This window comes from Sprattus sprattus, assembly GCF_963457725.1.
Source record: "Sprattus sprattus genome assembly, chromosome: 18".
NCBI lineage: Eukaryota > Metazoa > Chordata > Actinopteri > Clupeiformes > Clupeidae > Sprattus > Sprattus sprattus.
The window spans coordinates 16,641,821-16,656,394 of NC_137916.1; the positions used below are offsets into that span (position 1 = coordinate 16,641,821).

At 41.4% G+C, this 14,574-nt stretch overlaps 3 protein-coding genes across 3 annotated transcripts; 1 reads left to right on the plus strand and 2 right to left on the minus strand.

Annotated features, from left to right (window-relative positions):
* Positions 1 to 228: 228 nt before the first annotated feature.
* Positions 229 to 3,691, minus strand: antkmt (adenine nucleotide translocase lysine methyltransferase). Its single transcript, XM_080856042.1, has 6 exons — positions 3,559 to 3,691; positions 2,895 to 3,058; positions 1,869 to 1,973; positions 1,565 to 1,705; positions 1,254 to 1,304; positions 229 to 1,141 (listed from the first exon to the last, which is right to left on the minus strand). Exons 1-6 carry the CDS (start codon positions 3,593 to 3,595, stop codon positions 950 to 952), a joined length of 690 nt encoding a protein of 229 aa, XP_080712168.1. The 5' UTR covers positions 3,596 to 3,691; the 3' UTR covers positions 229 to 949.
* Positions 3,692 to 4,150: 459 nt separating this feature from the next.
* On the plus strand, positions 4,151 to 6,579 carry jmjd8 (jumonji domain containing 8). Its single transcript, XM_080856038.1, has 9 exons — positions 4,151 to 4,294; positions 4,403 to 4,495; positions 4,617 to 4,665; positions 4,765 to 4,861; positions 5,016 to 5,084; positions 5,265 to 5,384; positions 5,606 to 5,673; positions 5,785 to 5,919; positions 6,124 to 6,579. Exons 1-9 carry the CDS (start codon positions 4,203 to 4,205, stop codon positions 6,202 to 6,204), a joined length of 804 nt encoding a protein of 267 aa, XP_080712164.1. The 5' UTR covers positions 4,151 to 4,202; the 3' UTR covers positions 6,205 to 6,579.
* A 305-nt stretch (positions 6,580 to 6,884) lies between these two features.
* On the minus strand, positions 6,885 to 11,616 carry amdhd2 (amidohydrolase domain containing 2). Its single transcript, XM_080856034.1, has 11 exons — positions 11,505 to 11,616; positions 11,250 to 11,386; positions 10,593 to 10,732; positions 10,182 to 10,236; positions 9,244 to 9,456; positions 8,881 to 8,969; positions 8,533 to 8,677; positions 8,071 to 8,178; positions 7,907 to 7,975; positions 7,566 to 7,667; positions 6,885 to 7,455 (listed from the first exon to the last, which is right to left on the minus strand). Exons 1-11 carry the CDS (start codon positions 11,585 to 11,587, stop codon positions 7,382 to 7,384), a joined length of 1,215 nt encoding a protein of 404 aa, XP_080712160.1. The 5' UTR covers positions 11,588 to 11,616; the 3' UTR covers positions 6,885 to 7,381.
* Between the last annotated feature and the right edge of the window lie 2,958 nt (positions 11,617 to 14,574).

Here is a 14,574-nt window from a genome sequence, read left to right on the forward strand (position 1 = left end):
GGCAGTAGCGAGACGTGTGGCAAGAGAACGCACCGCTGTCAAATTATTCACACACTATAAATTGAATAGGGAAGCCAAATTAACTGAGACGTGAAATATCTGGGGGTGCGACATTGTCATGGCAACATGACCGCCTATAAGGCTATATGGTTCGTTCTAAATGTTTCTACACCTTGCAGCTTTGCTGTGGATTTTCTCCAAAATATACAAGGCAACACGCCAATGGAATTAATGGAACAGAACGCATTTAATAACATTTAATTTTCCACGTTTCACATTTCAGCATGAAAAACATTTCAATATTTGAACATGTACAAACTGTCTTGACTGTGCCCCATTTTTCTGCTCGTTTTTCACAGCTCAGAGGATGTGGCTAACCTGAAATTGCAGGCAATGCCTTGTGTCAAAGTTAGAACAGTGCATGTATCCTAAAATGAAACTCAATATATCTTCATTGCAAAAACCACGAAGACCCGAAGTGTTCATTTTAAAAGAATTCATAAATATATTAATTAAATATTTCTCTGCTCATAAAACTACATAATGCATTACAAAACATGCTTAACATAGGGGCTGACATCAGGCTGACAGCATATAGAAAAACTAAATCCACAACAGATATCTGACTGTGGTGAGTCACATGCACCACTAGTAAAAAAAAAAAAAAAACAATCTTAAACACAGATGACAGCAAAAGACTTCATTAAGGTGGCAATGTTCTTCTTGCTCTCTCGTTCTGTGAGGACTATATCAGAAGAAAAAAGAAATAGTAAAAGAATGTCACAACACTTCTTGACCTAATTCTGTGGTAAAAATACTAACAATGGGTCAACTTTATTTTCCGTGTCACGCATTATATAGTCTACAGGCTATATACAGGGCAGGCTATACATATATAGCCTACAGAGACTACAGAAAGAAACTGACACTAAACTTATCTTCCGCTTTATTACTGTAAAGAGTTTATGTCCATTCCTGGCTTGTTGTGTTGTCTTAAGGCTTTCATATCATAGGCCCAAGCCCGGTCAACACCCTCCCCCTCCACTTGAAATGGTGTCCAATCACGGAATGGGAAGCGACCAGCAACAACCAAGGCATCATCAGGAAGTTCTGCCAGTAATTTCTCCTGAAGAAGAGTGAGCTGAAGAACACACCAGACATAAGAGAACATACACACACACACACACAAGCACCACGATTGAAAGACAATAAAACATAAATTTGAAAAGGAATAGAAAAAGGAAGGGACTTACTACACTTGGAGCCAGGAACACTGTGACATTCTTACACCTGGAGAGGTCAACCTGCAAATGCATTAAACAGAACAACCTTATAAATCACTTTGCAGTATCAGTGCCAAAAATTATTATTTGCAGATACTAACAGATATTTATTTTTGTCATTAACTGGCAGTGGCTTTCTAACCTTCCACTTACAGCAAAAAATCTCACTAGTAACTGAGCTGATGCCCATTATCAATCCCCCGGCAATCAAGTCATTTTGGAGAATACCACAGCTGATAAATACAATATTGTAGGAAGCTAACACGAGGCTATTGATGTACCTTCCATAGATCCTCCTGGCGATAGGATACCTTCCCATAGTTCCCTGCTCTCCAGGCATGAAAGTTAGCCAGCCGCACGAGCCAAGGATTCAACTCATAGCCGACAGCAGGAGAAAACCCGTGTTTGTATGCTTCCAGCACCTGCATGCATGCACACATACATGCACACACAGAAGACACTTAATATATCTACGTGTTGCTGTTCAATGAATGTACACTAAAGCTTAATTTATACTTGAAAAGTAATTAAAAAGTGACGGTGACATAAGCATAAATTAGGCTTAAGTGATGATCTCATACTCACAATCCTTCCATCTCCAGAGCCAAGGTCAGCCAATGCTCCAGATCGTCCATGTAGCAAAGATACGACATTCCGCACCTGAGTTCTGCTAGCTGGCAAGTAAGGCACCTGGCAAGGGTAACAATGAGTCATTACAAGATAATTACAGTTGGGCCTATGCTCAGTGGTGGAAGAAGATTACAATATTTTACTTAAGTAAAAGTACCAATAAGGCAATGTAAAAATACTCCATAACAAGTATGAGTCCTGCATGAAAAATTCTGCTCAAGTAAAAGTATTAGTTAAAGTACTGGTTTGGTCCCTCTGACTGATATTATTATAAATGACATCTTCAAACTACCAATACTCAAGCATCGGTGTGAATGCAACATGTTACTGTTGTAACTGCGGGAGGTGGAGCTAGTTTGAACTACTTTATATACATTCTATATACAAGGACACACAATCAATCTGAGTGGTTGTGAGATGATTAATGGGAGGAAAGCAGAAGAACAAAGCTCTTATACGCAAATCTGTTTTCAGTTTTTGGATTATTTTTTGGTGAGATATTGGATCATTTGATTGAAATTAAACCATGTAAGAAGTTTAAAATGGAAAATATGTATTTGGTGGGAAGTGGGATCCCGACTGCACACTTTGTAAGATGTCAGAAGCCAAAAGGTTAGAAACCACTGGTTTGATCTTTAACACTGCACTGTATTTTAAAAGCTTGTTATAGTTTCCATAGTGTAAAATCTTAATCTTAACTAGTACCTACAGTTCTGAAATAAATGTAGTGGAGTATAAAGTAAAATATTTCCCTCTGAAATGTAGTGGAGTAAAAGTTTAAAGTAGCATAAAATGGAAAGACTCAAAGTACAAGTAGGGCTACCTCAAAATTGTACTTATGGACAGTAACTGTAAAGACACTTTCCACCACTGCCTTTACTCAGTATTCAATTACACATGTGACAGCCACCTCATCCATTCATAATAACACATTCATTATCACAAAACCTTCAGTGTCGGAGTTGTGAATCATGTAATAACCTGTAGCCTAAGAGGAACTTTGCGGAACCCTGGCATGAGGATTCCAGCCCACATGGCATACACAGCTAATCCTGTCCCAGCAGTGATCTGCAGGACACCCGAAACACCTAAACGCCTCTCTCTGAACTCTGAGAGTAATTCATCTGGGCTGTCTGTGTCCATGTCTTAATACAGGCAAGAAAAGAGAAAAACAAACAACGATTGACACTTCGAAGGTCTCAACTGAATTTGAGGGAAACACATTTCAATTTAGGGTGATTGGCCCAAAATCACACATTGACCAATGTTTCAATCAAGAATAACATCTAAAGTGATCATTACGTCGAGGCGAGCCGTTACTTCAGCGAACTCACACATTTCAAATGACAGTAGAACATGGTAATTAATTACATGTGACGTTACAACGCGTACCTTTGCAGGGATACACCACGGTCACTACGCAATGTTTATTCTGGATGAGGAGGCATGCACTTTCCGAGAGTCAAATCATACTAATAAATACGTATGTGGTTAGCTAGTTTCAGAGCCATTAAATTAGCTTTTGATCATCATGTGGTCTCTATACTTTTTAACATTTCAAGGAATCTTATGCAAATCATTATAGAAAAAGTCTGACAATACAACTAACCATAGACATATATCGTAATACGTCTATGCTACTAACCTTCAGGGAAAGCGCTTCGGTCCATCTCTAAAATCATACCGTAAGCCTCCCATTTGTGTGAGGAATCTGTGTTCCGACCTCCTATCTAACATGTCACAGTACGAGTTAACTACATAGATAGACTGGTGCATAGATTGATCTCTTAAATTTGGAATACATTTTTTTTTTTAGGTAAAACTAAAGGGTTAAATAATGACCAAAAACACGGTCTTAGATTTGTCCCTACCAATGTGTTGGATGTTCAAGCCATGGTTTACCTTTCTACATTTTAAAGTAAGCCTAATCTAAAACTATGTTAGTCTACTACTTGAGTGGAGAACGTAGAAAACATTACAAGTTGGTGTACAGAATTACAAGAAATTACACTTTCACTGTATGAAGAGAAGTTGAACGGTTATAAACTCTATGCTCCAAGACCAATTTATTGAATGCTGAAAAGTTACTTCTACTACTTTTTATTAGCCTACACTGATTTTTAAGGTTCTGGCTTTGGAAACGAAAGGCCCACCCCTTGATTGGTGTGGCCTTTGTTCATTGGTCTGCGGTTCAATGCGAGGTGGAAGTTCTAGAAAGCATCCTAGACCATCATCCATTGAGCGTGATGTGCAGGTTACCACGAAATGCACGTAAAGCGAAGTTGACATATGGAAGTGACATGGGTATTTTTTTCGCTCCTGTCGGCTTGGTTATCGGTCGCACGCGACAACGAGCAAATATCTGGCGATGACGGTGGCTGGTGAGTCCATGAGATTAATATCAGCCGCTAAACTACAATGTTTTGATGGTGACTTTTAGTGGTTAGCTAGACAGTTAGCTTTACGTGCGTGACTATTTCTGACTCTAGGTCATCAGGAGGCGACAGCCTTACAGATGAGGGGCCCTGTAACATCGATATCGAAGACCAAACGTCTCTTACATACTCACAGTTTCTTCAACAGTAAGCATATGTCACGGTGCAATTGACCCTGATGAAAAACAAAAATCAGTAACTGAAATGCAACTTAGCAAAGGATTAGGTTCAGTGTAGAAGTCACAAATGTACGTGTGTTTTTTGACAGGTATGCATACGCAAAGCCTGTGATTCTCAGAGGCATCACTGACAACACGGTAAGAGGGATTTCAGTTCTGTATCCAAATAGAACATATTTAATTGACATCTCATGTTGGGAATGTAGCTTGTGATGAATTGCCCTGTGATATTTGCAGAGGTTCCGGTTTATGTGTTGCAAGTACAATCTACTTAGAGAGTACAAAGAAAGAACAGTGAGGCTCAGCACAGCAAACACACATTCCTACAGGAAAGGTACAAGCCCTTTATCTATCTATCCACACACCCACTAACCCGACCAAAGGGCATTAGTCCATATGAAAGATGTTGGATGCTGGCAACTTAAAAACAAAATTTTGCTTTTTCAGTCACTTGTATTCTTACTTTTTTGTGTGTACTCTCTATGCAGTTGATGTTCCCTTTGAAGAGTTTGTTAAGTTCCTACTAACCCCTCAGTCTGTGGACTCTCTGGGCAGTGGTGAGTGTCTCATGATCCATCACAAACACATTGGTGCACCTTTGCTTGCTATTCAAAAGTACATGTTGACCCAATGCACATAATTTCCGTTAACTATTTTAGCATTGGGCATCTGTAAATGTGACTCCTCTCAGGGATGGTGTACTTCTGTGATAATCTATCTAATTTTGTTTGTTTCAGAAACGCTTTACTTCTTCGGCGATAACAACTTCACTGAGTGGCATGCCTTGTTTGATGAGTACAATGCCCCCCCTTACAAAATCCCATATACCAGCCCAGCATACAGCTTTGGCATAGCAGGTACTTACTGCATTGACTCACATTGTTTTCTAGCAAGCACTTGTGCAGTTTAAGGGGAAATAATCTTGAAGAGAGAAAAAACATTTGCTTCATTTATGATGGTAATGTCCCCAACAAGAACAGTCTGCTGACCTAAAGTGATTCGAATTTTGTTGCGGGCACTATTTTTTGCTGTGATGATATCCACAGCTGCTCCATTTTTGTCTTATTCTCCATCACAGGTCCAGGTACAGGTGTTCCCTTCCACTGGCACGGACCAGGCTTTTCGGAGGTCATTTATGGGCGAAAGGTGAAGACACATCACTAGTCATTTAAAATGAGTGTCTGTGGCCTGGTTTATTCTCAGCCCACTGGCTAATGCCCTTTGCCTTTCGTTTGATGAGTGTTAAATCTTCCTCAGCGCTGGTTCCTGTACCCTCCAGATGAACAGCCTGAGTTCCATCCCAATCACACCACCCTGACCTGGGTCAGTCAGACCTACCCAAGCCTGGGGATTCACAAGAGGCCTCTGGAGTGTACCATCCGGCCAGGGGAGGTTAGAAAAAAATATACCATACTTACAGATACACATTAACCAAGTGCATGTGACACAAGTGTCATAGAAGATTTTTATCAGTTAATAAATAGGCACTTCTCTGGATCTTAATGTCTGATTTTTTCTGACTATTGGACCCCATGTTTAGTCATCTACTCCAGTTGTAAATTATTCTCTGTGGACATCTTATCGGTTCTTGTTTAGGTGCTTTATTTCCCTGACCGCTGGTGGCATGCCACACTGAATCTGGACACCAGCGTCTTCATCTCTACATTCCTTGGTTAACTCCTTGCATGCCAAACATGGGTCCATACCAGAACTTACTGATGTGTATGAGTTAGGGTGACCAGATGCTAACAGACCAAAAGTTGCCTGGTATCGGTAGCTTTTACCTTATCTGCAAAGTTACGCCCTATGTCTGCGCAGTTTGATTGACTGCCGTCATAGCCTCTGGATGTTTGCCTTCACTGCACTCTTCTCAGCCATTGGATGAAAAGCTTAGCTTTTTTGTATTTGCGGTACATTATCTCAATGTGCCCGATGCGGGACAAAGGGTAAAAATGCTGTGCATACAACACAATGCAGAAAACCTGGTCAACCTATTATGAGTGTGTGTTTGTCTTGGTACGTACTTATGAGTATGTGTATGTGTGTTTTTATGCTGAGTGGAAGAATAAATTAATTAAATTTATAATCAATGTCATGAGTCTTGTTCCTGACATGAGTGGACATCTCTAGGGGCATAGATGTTTTAGAAGCTGGTTTGCTTAGTTAATCAAAGTTCAGAGGTCATTGTTTAGGTTGTGTCAACAGAGCTGTATATTCTTAAGACTCCTTTATTCCACAGCTTACCACAAAACTTGAAGTAAGATCAAGGCTGGTTAAGGTTTTATAGGAAAATAACATCACACAACTATGTTACACATGTATTGAATGTCAAATGTCACATTTACAAGGAATGCAGGACTATTAAAAAACAATTTCTATATATCTTTCAGCATATGGATTTATGTGGAAATGAAAGACCACTGAAATGTGTCTAAATCTTCACATGTGCCCTTACCATCTCATGGGTGTTGGCCCTGAAAGATACACTGGTTGCACTTAGTATTGGAAGTTTGTCAGCCAATTCAATATTAGGATAGGTCGGTTCTTTGTGCATCATTAAGCCTGACCCATGTCCTTTGTTAACACTGATTGCTACAGAAGGCCACATCAGTTCCCAAAATGTGAACATAGATTAGAAATGTTTTCATTGCATAGCTTTGGATTTCAGAGAGATATTCCTCGGAATATTGATACACCACACACAAGCGGACACACATCTCAGCTGTGTGTTTGTGTTTGTAAATATTAGGCATAGCCAGTGAGGTGAGCTCCCTAATGAGTTCCATTGAACTGCTCAATTACTGAGCTGTGCAGAAGCCCTGGTGTAGTGTGTTCCTCTCTTTTCCATTTCACTTCACTTCTTCCAGACCTGCTGGCCCATTATGTAAGTCTCTTGGACCGTCAATGCATCATCCAGAACAACAAAATCTGTTAATACACAAACACACATCTAAATGAGACCTATGTTTGTAAAAGAGATAAACACACCATACAAGAGAGCAAGACTCACACATACACACACGCACGCACTTACAGACCTGCATCAGTGTTGAAGTCCAGTGTTCCCTTTTGATGGTTCAGCCCTAACGACTCTGCAGGACGAAGAGAAGCGGCCTCTAGGGCAGCCTCCACTGAACAGCCTGCCAACAGTCCGCAGAAAGCACAGCTAAACACGTCTCATCACGCACTGCTTACTCTATCTCAAATAACATCAAGCAGGTATTTAAATCCATGCATCACTGCAAGGGGCTCTTGTAAAGTAAAGATGTTTTCCCTAACTATTTAACACTTATAATATATACATTCATTGTGAGAGTATGTACATGTGCATACATTCAATAATATACTCGGACACACACACACACACTCACTCACTCACCTGTTGCTTGTTTGAAATGTCTCACACACATGTCCATTGTAGCAATGCTTCCACTCAGTGTTTTGGTTCCTGTATTGAAAGGATGTCAAATTGGCATAATGCATCATGTCAGCAGTGGTCTATGTTGCTAAGAAGAATGTCTGTTAGAGTCTGGTGGCAAAGACCTGCTACATAGGCGTGAAGACCCTGGATGTCTATTTCTTGCTGGCCCAGAGTATGATGGCCAGCAGGAAGACCCATTGCTGCTATGGCATCAGTGACCAACACCAACCCTGAAACACACAAACACACACACACACACACACACACACACACACACAGACTTATATAAGATCTGACAAACAACAGGAAATGTGTTATATCATGCCCCATGAGCTGTTATGTTTATGTATGAGTCCATGCATGTGTGTGGTGGGGCTGTGTAAAGTGTCTGTTGCATAATATGTTCATAAGGCACAGGGAGGTGACACTGTTTAGTGACACTGAGTTAAAAGAAGATGGTAATGTCATGTGCTCTGGAGGGTCTACATGTAGTTGCGGTTGTAATTTGTTGTAAGTGATCAGCGTGAAATTAATGTTTTGGGGTGTGTGTGTGTGTGCGTGTGTGTGTGTGTGTGTGTATGCACCTGTTGGATGTGCTCGGTGTGCAATGCGCAGTGCTGCAGGGTGTGTGTGTATTCCATCAGCAATCATTCCATAGAAAACTCTGCGTCCTGGAGGCACCTCCTCACTGGTTAACAATCCCACAATGCCCGGGTCCCGATGGTGAAACTGTAACAACAATAACAGACTCTGTCATTATTTTGTATTTGCAGATAAAGGTGAAAATAGCTGATGGTTCTTTTAACATCTCAAATGAACCAATGGCACAAATAAGTGTAGGACATTTTTCAAAACCAGGGAAGTGTTGCTAATAGCTGTGACAAATATAATGCTGTTCACTGAGACCACAATGTTACTGTGCCATGACTTACAGGTAGCATAGCGTTGAAGAGGTGAGTAATGAAGGATGCTCCCTGATTCACCGCTTCTTCAGCCTGAGATAAGTCAGCCATGGAGTGGCCTGAAGGGACAACAGGCTCAAAACCAAAAGCCACAAATATCAGCCATCTAGTGCAACATGCTGGAACAAATCAGCAATGTAGAAAGCTGCAGAGCACCCTATACTGAACACCATACACAATACAAAAGATGTCAAAACTATTAAGAAGAAAATTAAGAGACAATGATGTGTGTTAAGCAGAAGAGAGATGTGCTCTCCAGCCATCTATCTCAGCACACTAAAACAAGAAAACAAAATGAGTCATTATGGGAGAACTACTTCCTCATTCACTCACCCACAGAGACAGTAATGCCCCTCTTTACTAGCTCCTGGATCACTGGCCCACTGTTGGACAGCTCAGGTGCCAGTGTCACCATGACAACGTTATCTAGCTGTCCATAGGTCTCCAGCAGATCAGTAACCCCCCCTGCTTCAAAGCTGCGCAGGAATTTTGGTGGGTGAGCGCCTTTCTTCTCCTCGCTGATGAAGGGACCTTCAAGGTGAACACCTAGGGGGACAATGGCAGAGCTCACAAGAAGAAGGGATACATTAAAAATAAATCCTCAAAACAGAAACTATGGATATGCTGGTCCCGTGTCCTAAACCTGATCCATGCTTCAATGCTTCTCTCACTGTATGTTTTCTTAAATGTAGTTTGCCAGATGAGCTGTATACATTTAATTTACAGAACCGAGAGGGAAGTGGTATTCAATGTGATGCATGAACCACAATGCACAACATATCACTCAAATGTGTCCCAAAATTCAAGCATGCTTGACACAAGCATATGGTGATGGGTCAGTTCAGATGTCACACTGAGTAGAACCAATAAATGAATAAAAAGCATGGACGGCATACGCTCAGTCAAAAGTTAATCTACCGTAATGGCAGAGATTTCAGCAAATATGGTCGTTACTGTGCAGGCCTGACTGTTTTATGGGCATGCTCTGGCTGCAAAAAGCACTTACTGCGCATGCTCTGGCTGCAAATGGCACTTACTGCGCATGCTCTGGCTGCAAATGGCACTTACTGTGCATGCTCTGGCTGCAAAAAGCACTAAATGCGCATGCTCTGGCTGCAATTTTGCCAATATGGCATGACGCCATGTTGACCATGCTTTTTACAGTCAACTGGAACTGATTGTGGTGCCAGGGAGCAGATAGCACAAACTGAAAGAATGAGAGAAAGCCAAGACAACCTAGGCAGAATGCCAGGCTAGTTCGGTCATCATACCAATTACTCCGGCTCCATGGGGACCCCCATTCTGAACTTTGATCTGGGGAAGAACCTAAGAGTGGGAAAAAGAGAAAAGTACAGATAAAGAGACAATGCGTGAAGTGAGTTGAGTCCAAGGTTAACTGAATAAGTGACTGAGTGAGCCATATTTTCATGTCACGGCAGATACTTTCTGTGGGTATATGACTATTACTCAATGCCATTCTGCCATGCCATGTTGTCATTCACTAACATACGTTGAGCTCAAGTGAATTAGTTAGAGTGTGCCAGCAACTTATGTATGTATATTTACATAAATGGGTTAAAACTACTCATCACTACTACATTACAAGCCGGTTGAGAGCTTCAAATAATGTCCTGATTCATTGAGTGAGTTAGAAACTGAGTCAGGGACTGATCTGGCGATACCTGGTGGTAGACTGATGTAGGTGAGGTAACAAGGGTTGGGCAAAAGGAAGTGACACCATGTTCCATATTCTTTTTGGCCACCAAGGCAACACCGCCACTGATGTCACCACTGGCCTGGGAGAAATCCACACCATATCCACCTAATTCAATGCAAATTGTATGTGCAGTACATATGCAATATCAGTGACACCACCATATGCAATCTGTTGAATCATATTGCATGTATACTGTAATGTATATAAATGTTTTATATGAACATCATTTCCAGTTGATATGACGCAGCCATGGTCACGTGAGTGCAGCTTTATTCAAATGTGTATAAAAATGTATTTTATTCAAGCATAAAAACATGCGGAGATGACATGAGATACATTTCTCATATCGTCCATATGACGTCCATACGTCAATGTTGGTGTGGTTTTCCCAATGTGTTGGTGTCTTGTCTACCCTTGCCCTCTGCCATGTATGTGTATAAATGTATACATGCCCATGCCAGTCTTTCTGTCTGTATCACTGTTTGAACATTGATCCTGCTTGTAATAAACAACATAAAGCCAAAAAAAACGACTGACTGCACGATCACTGCAATTGTGAGAAATATTTTGTTGTTCCTGTGGGAATAGTAACACTCTGAGAAAGGAGTGGTAATAGTCTTACCATTGATCTGTACGTCTATGAACCCTGGGGCAATGATATTGTTTTTACAGTCAATTCTCTGGTCTGCAAAGCCTTTCTCGTCAAAAAACAGCTTTTCAGGATCAAGAATCCTGCCCTCCCTCACCCACAGGTCCTCCCTAGACATACAAGCATACAAAGTACTTCAAGAACTACGCACCACAACAGAATAGAAAAGCAACCATATCTTCGGACATGCTTTGCAGGAGAACGGGCGACAGTGTGTCTATAGCCTACCTCTGTATCTTGTGGTCTCTTAGGATCCTGCAGTTGATAAACTGAGTGATGGGTGCATCTGATACGCTCTTATTGGACGGCATTCTGCCCTCGAGCGACCCACCTGGGCAAATAAATCTGTAGCTGATACGAAAAAAGAGAGAACACTACAGTTTATGATGCTGGGTGTTATTAAACTTCACTATCAACACCTGACACGCCCGAACAAGTTGCGAAAGATAAAATAAATTAGCTATGTTATAACGTATGACTTTGACCTCCACTGCCATGAAATTCAACACTCTAAGCATTCACCATAGTTTACTGGTGAAACAAAGGTGATGAGAAGAGATGATGAAAAATGCACAAAAAGCTGGCACCGTTTTAAAAAGCCCAGGCTACTCTTTTTGTTCAACTGTTTTTTCAGTGTGATGGCACTTCATAGCCTCCCAAAATACCGGTACAAGAAAATACATTTACTGGCACAAATAAAGAGGCTTGCCTTCAAAGCGGACATGTGGTAGCCAACCGTTAATTTCTCAAACTTGGTTTCACCGTGTCAGTTAGGTTGATAAACTCACAAGCCACTCACCTCAACAACACACCCGGCACGCGTAGATCTGCGCAAATAGGAAACGAACGGAGTCGTGTGTCACGCGCCCTGTCAGCTGACCAGGGGGCGTTCCCTAGAGCAAATAAACAAGTTTTCCTCCCTTAGGCCACATGGTTGCGCCAAAGATCCCGTTGTTGAAAGGCAGTGAAACGTCGTGTGTATTTGTGTGTGTGTGGGGGGGGGGGGGGTGAAGAGGAGGGGGGCGTTTTGGAGTTTGTTGACATTAACTGACAACCAAGCCCCTGGTTATTACTCCCACTCACCTGCGTCAGTGACACAAAAGGAACAGCCCCTAAGGTCAGTGCACACTTCTACACACATGATAATGAGAGATCATGTATTTATGAATGTTGAAGTGCTATTATGTTTGTGTGTGTGTGTGTGGGTGTGTCTGTGTGTGCGTGTGTGTTTGTGTGTGTGTGTGTGTGTGTGTGTGTGTGTGTGTGTGTGTGTGTGCGTGTGCGTGTGCATGTGCGTGTGTGTGTGTGTGTGTGTGTGAGTGTGTGGGTCTGTGTGTACGTGTGTTTGTGTGTGTGTGTGTCTGCACACTTGCTTGTGTATGTGTTCTCACTGACGCAGACCCTTACAGCTAGAGCTTGCCACAGGTCAGGGGTGACACATTGAGCTAATTTATTAGCCTAATTAAATGTGATGAGTTGCGTCATTTGGCCAATATATGACGGAATAGGGAGAAAAAAAGACCCTCACATACACAAACACATCACACACACACACACACACACACACACACACACACACACACACACACACACACTGGACACATTAACACTCTCACACTTGTGAAGGGAAGTGTGACCATTGGTGCCAGTAGATTTAAAAATTGCCGTAACAAATATTTGGCTGACAAAACTGTGTTTATTTATTAACTTCAAGTGATGTTATGTCAGTTTATAAATAGGCCTTTCCATTTCTCAGATAATATGTATTTTTTTGTGAAAGGACACAGCTGATCAAATCTATGTATCTATGTTATCTCCCTTCCAAAGTCAGTTCACTAAACTCTGACATTATAAGTTAAAAGAAATAGGCCTACCAATGATCAAAACCAGTGGTGGGCTCTCAAAATGGTAGCCTGGTGCTGCCAGTCTATAACTCAACGGTTCCATTTTTGTTGAAAGTATAGTCTAGAAACTCTGCCGGGAGGAGGTGGCCAGATACATAAAAGACCAATCATTGGACTATGGAAAGTCGGTTAGGTGACTACAGAATGGTAATTTAATTAAAAACACTGCCAAATCAACATAGATGTGGTCAAAGAAGAGGCCAAAGAAGTTTGGGGCCGTTTTCAATTTGGACATACAGCATAGTTTAGGAGAGGTCAGGTCAGACTTCAAACCTCTTCTACCAACTGCTTTTCACCCTTTCACAATGTGGTTCAGTTCAACAAAGACATTAGCCTGGATACCAGCCTGAACTCCGCCCACAACATTTTTGGTCTGAGAGATTCAGTCTGGACTTGGGCTAGTTGGGAGATATTCAACGTCTCGGAAAAGTGATCTGACCAATCAAATTGTAAGGGCGGGCTTTATACGTTGATGGACAGATGACCAACCAACGCTTGAGTTGATTAGATAGATAGAATATACATCGAACAAAGATGGCGCCGTCTCGGGAGCTTAGTGGGACATATTTTATATGATTTAAGCTATCTACACGACTTTTTTATATCTACATTGACTCGGTTAGTTGTGTATGTGCAACACGAATGTTGCCGAGGATTGTAGGTCTTAACTGAAGCGCTCTAGACCATTATTGATAGGTTATGCTAACGCGTAGATAAAAAAAACATTGAAACAAATGGTAGCTAGCTATAGCCTTGCTGCTAATAAGTACGTGAGCAGGCATATCTCACAGATATTGATAGCGCATTCATTTTGAAAGAGGAACAGAGAAACGCGATTAAGGCATTTGTCGATCAAAAATATGTTTTTGCCGTCCTTCTTCGGTCAAAGTAAAAGCTTTAATGTATCAGATGGTCATATGTTGCTCTGATTAGTTGTAGGTATCCAATTGAGCGAAGAGGCATTTTTTTTCCTGGTTCGTTGAAACACGCCCCATAATCACAGCCCAATGGCTCAGCATCAGACTCATATTCTGACTAGAATTATGAGTATGACATCGTCAGGCTACAAAGACATAGCAACACCAGTTCAACAAAGACATAGCAACACCATTGTATATATTGCAATACAATTCAGTACAGTGCTCTAGGGTGTCAGGTGTTGAGATAAGTTAGGAGCAGAGTTAAGGTATGAGTGTCAGTTGTACAAAGAGTGATAGGTCTGTCCATGGTCCAGGCACATGTCCTGAAAAGTGCTTGTCTAGTCAAACCCTACACTTATTTCGTATTTCATATTGTTCACATGAAACTGGTTGGACAAGCCAGCAAGGGAAGTGCATGTGATATTGTGAAGAAGAGATGTTGCATCCCCAATCTTGTCCAAATTTGAAGTTCTC

Excerpts from the sequence above, each read along its gene's own strand:
- antkmt (XM_080856042.1), bottom strand. The coding sequence starts at position 3,595 with ATGATTTTAGAGATGGACCGAAGCGCTTTCCCTGAAG. Across the intron at positions 3,059-3,558 it reads CCGAAGCGCTTTCCCTGAAG|ACATGGACACAGACAGCCCA; the intron begins GTTAGTAGCATA and ends GCCTGTATTAAG. Across the intron at positions 1,305-1,564 it reads GCCAGGAGGATCTATGGAAG|GTTGACCTCTCCAGGTGTAA; the intron begins GTACATCAATAG and ends ATGCATTTGCAG.
- jmjd8 (XM_080856038.1), top strand. The coding sequence starts at position 4,203 with ATGGAAGTGACATGGGTATTTTTTTCGCTCCTGTCGGCTTGGTTATCG. Across the intron at positions 4,862-5,015 it reads CACACATTCCTACAGGAAAG|TTGATGTTCCCTTTGAAGAG; the intron begins GTACAAGCCCTT and ends CTCTCTATGCAG. Across the intron at positions 5,085-5,264 it reads TGTGGACTCTCTGGGCAGTG|AAACGCTTTACTTCTTCGGC; the intron begins GTGAGTGTCTCA and ends TGTTTGTTTCAG.
- amdhd2 (XM_080856034.1), bottom strand. The coding sequence starts at position 11,587 with ATGCCGTCCAATAAGAGCGTATCAGATGCACCCATCACTCAGTTTATC. Across the intron at positions 11,387-11,504 it reads AGAGACCACAAGATACAGAG|GGAGGACCTGTGGGTGAGGG; the intron begins GTAGGCTATAGA and ends TTGTATGTCTAG. Across the intron at positions 9,457-10,181 it reads CCATGGAGCCGGAGTAATTG|GTGTTCACCTTGAAGGTCCC; the intron begins GTATGATGACCG and ends TTGTCCCCCTAG.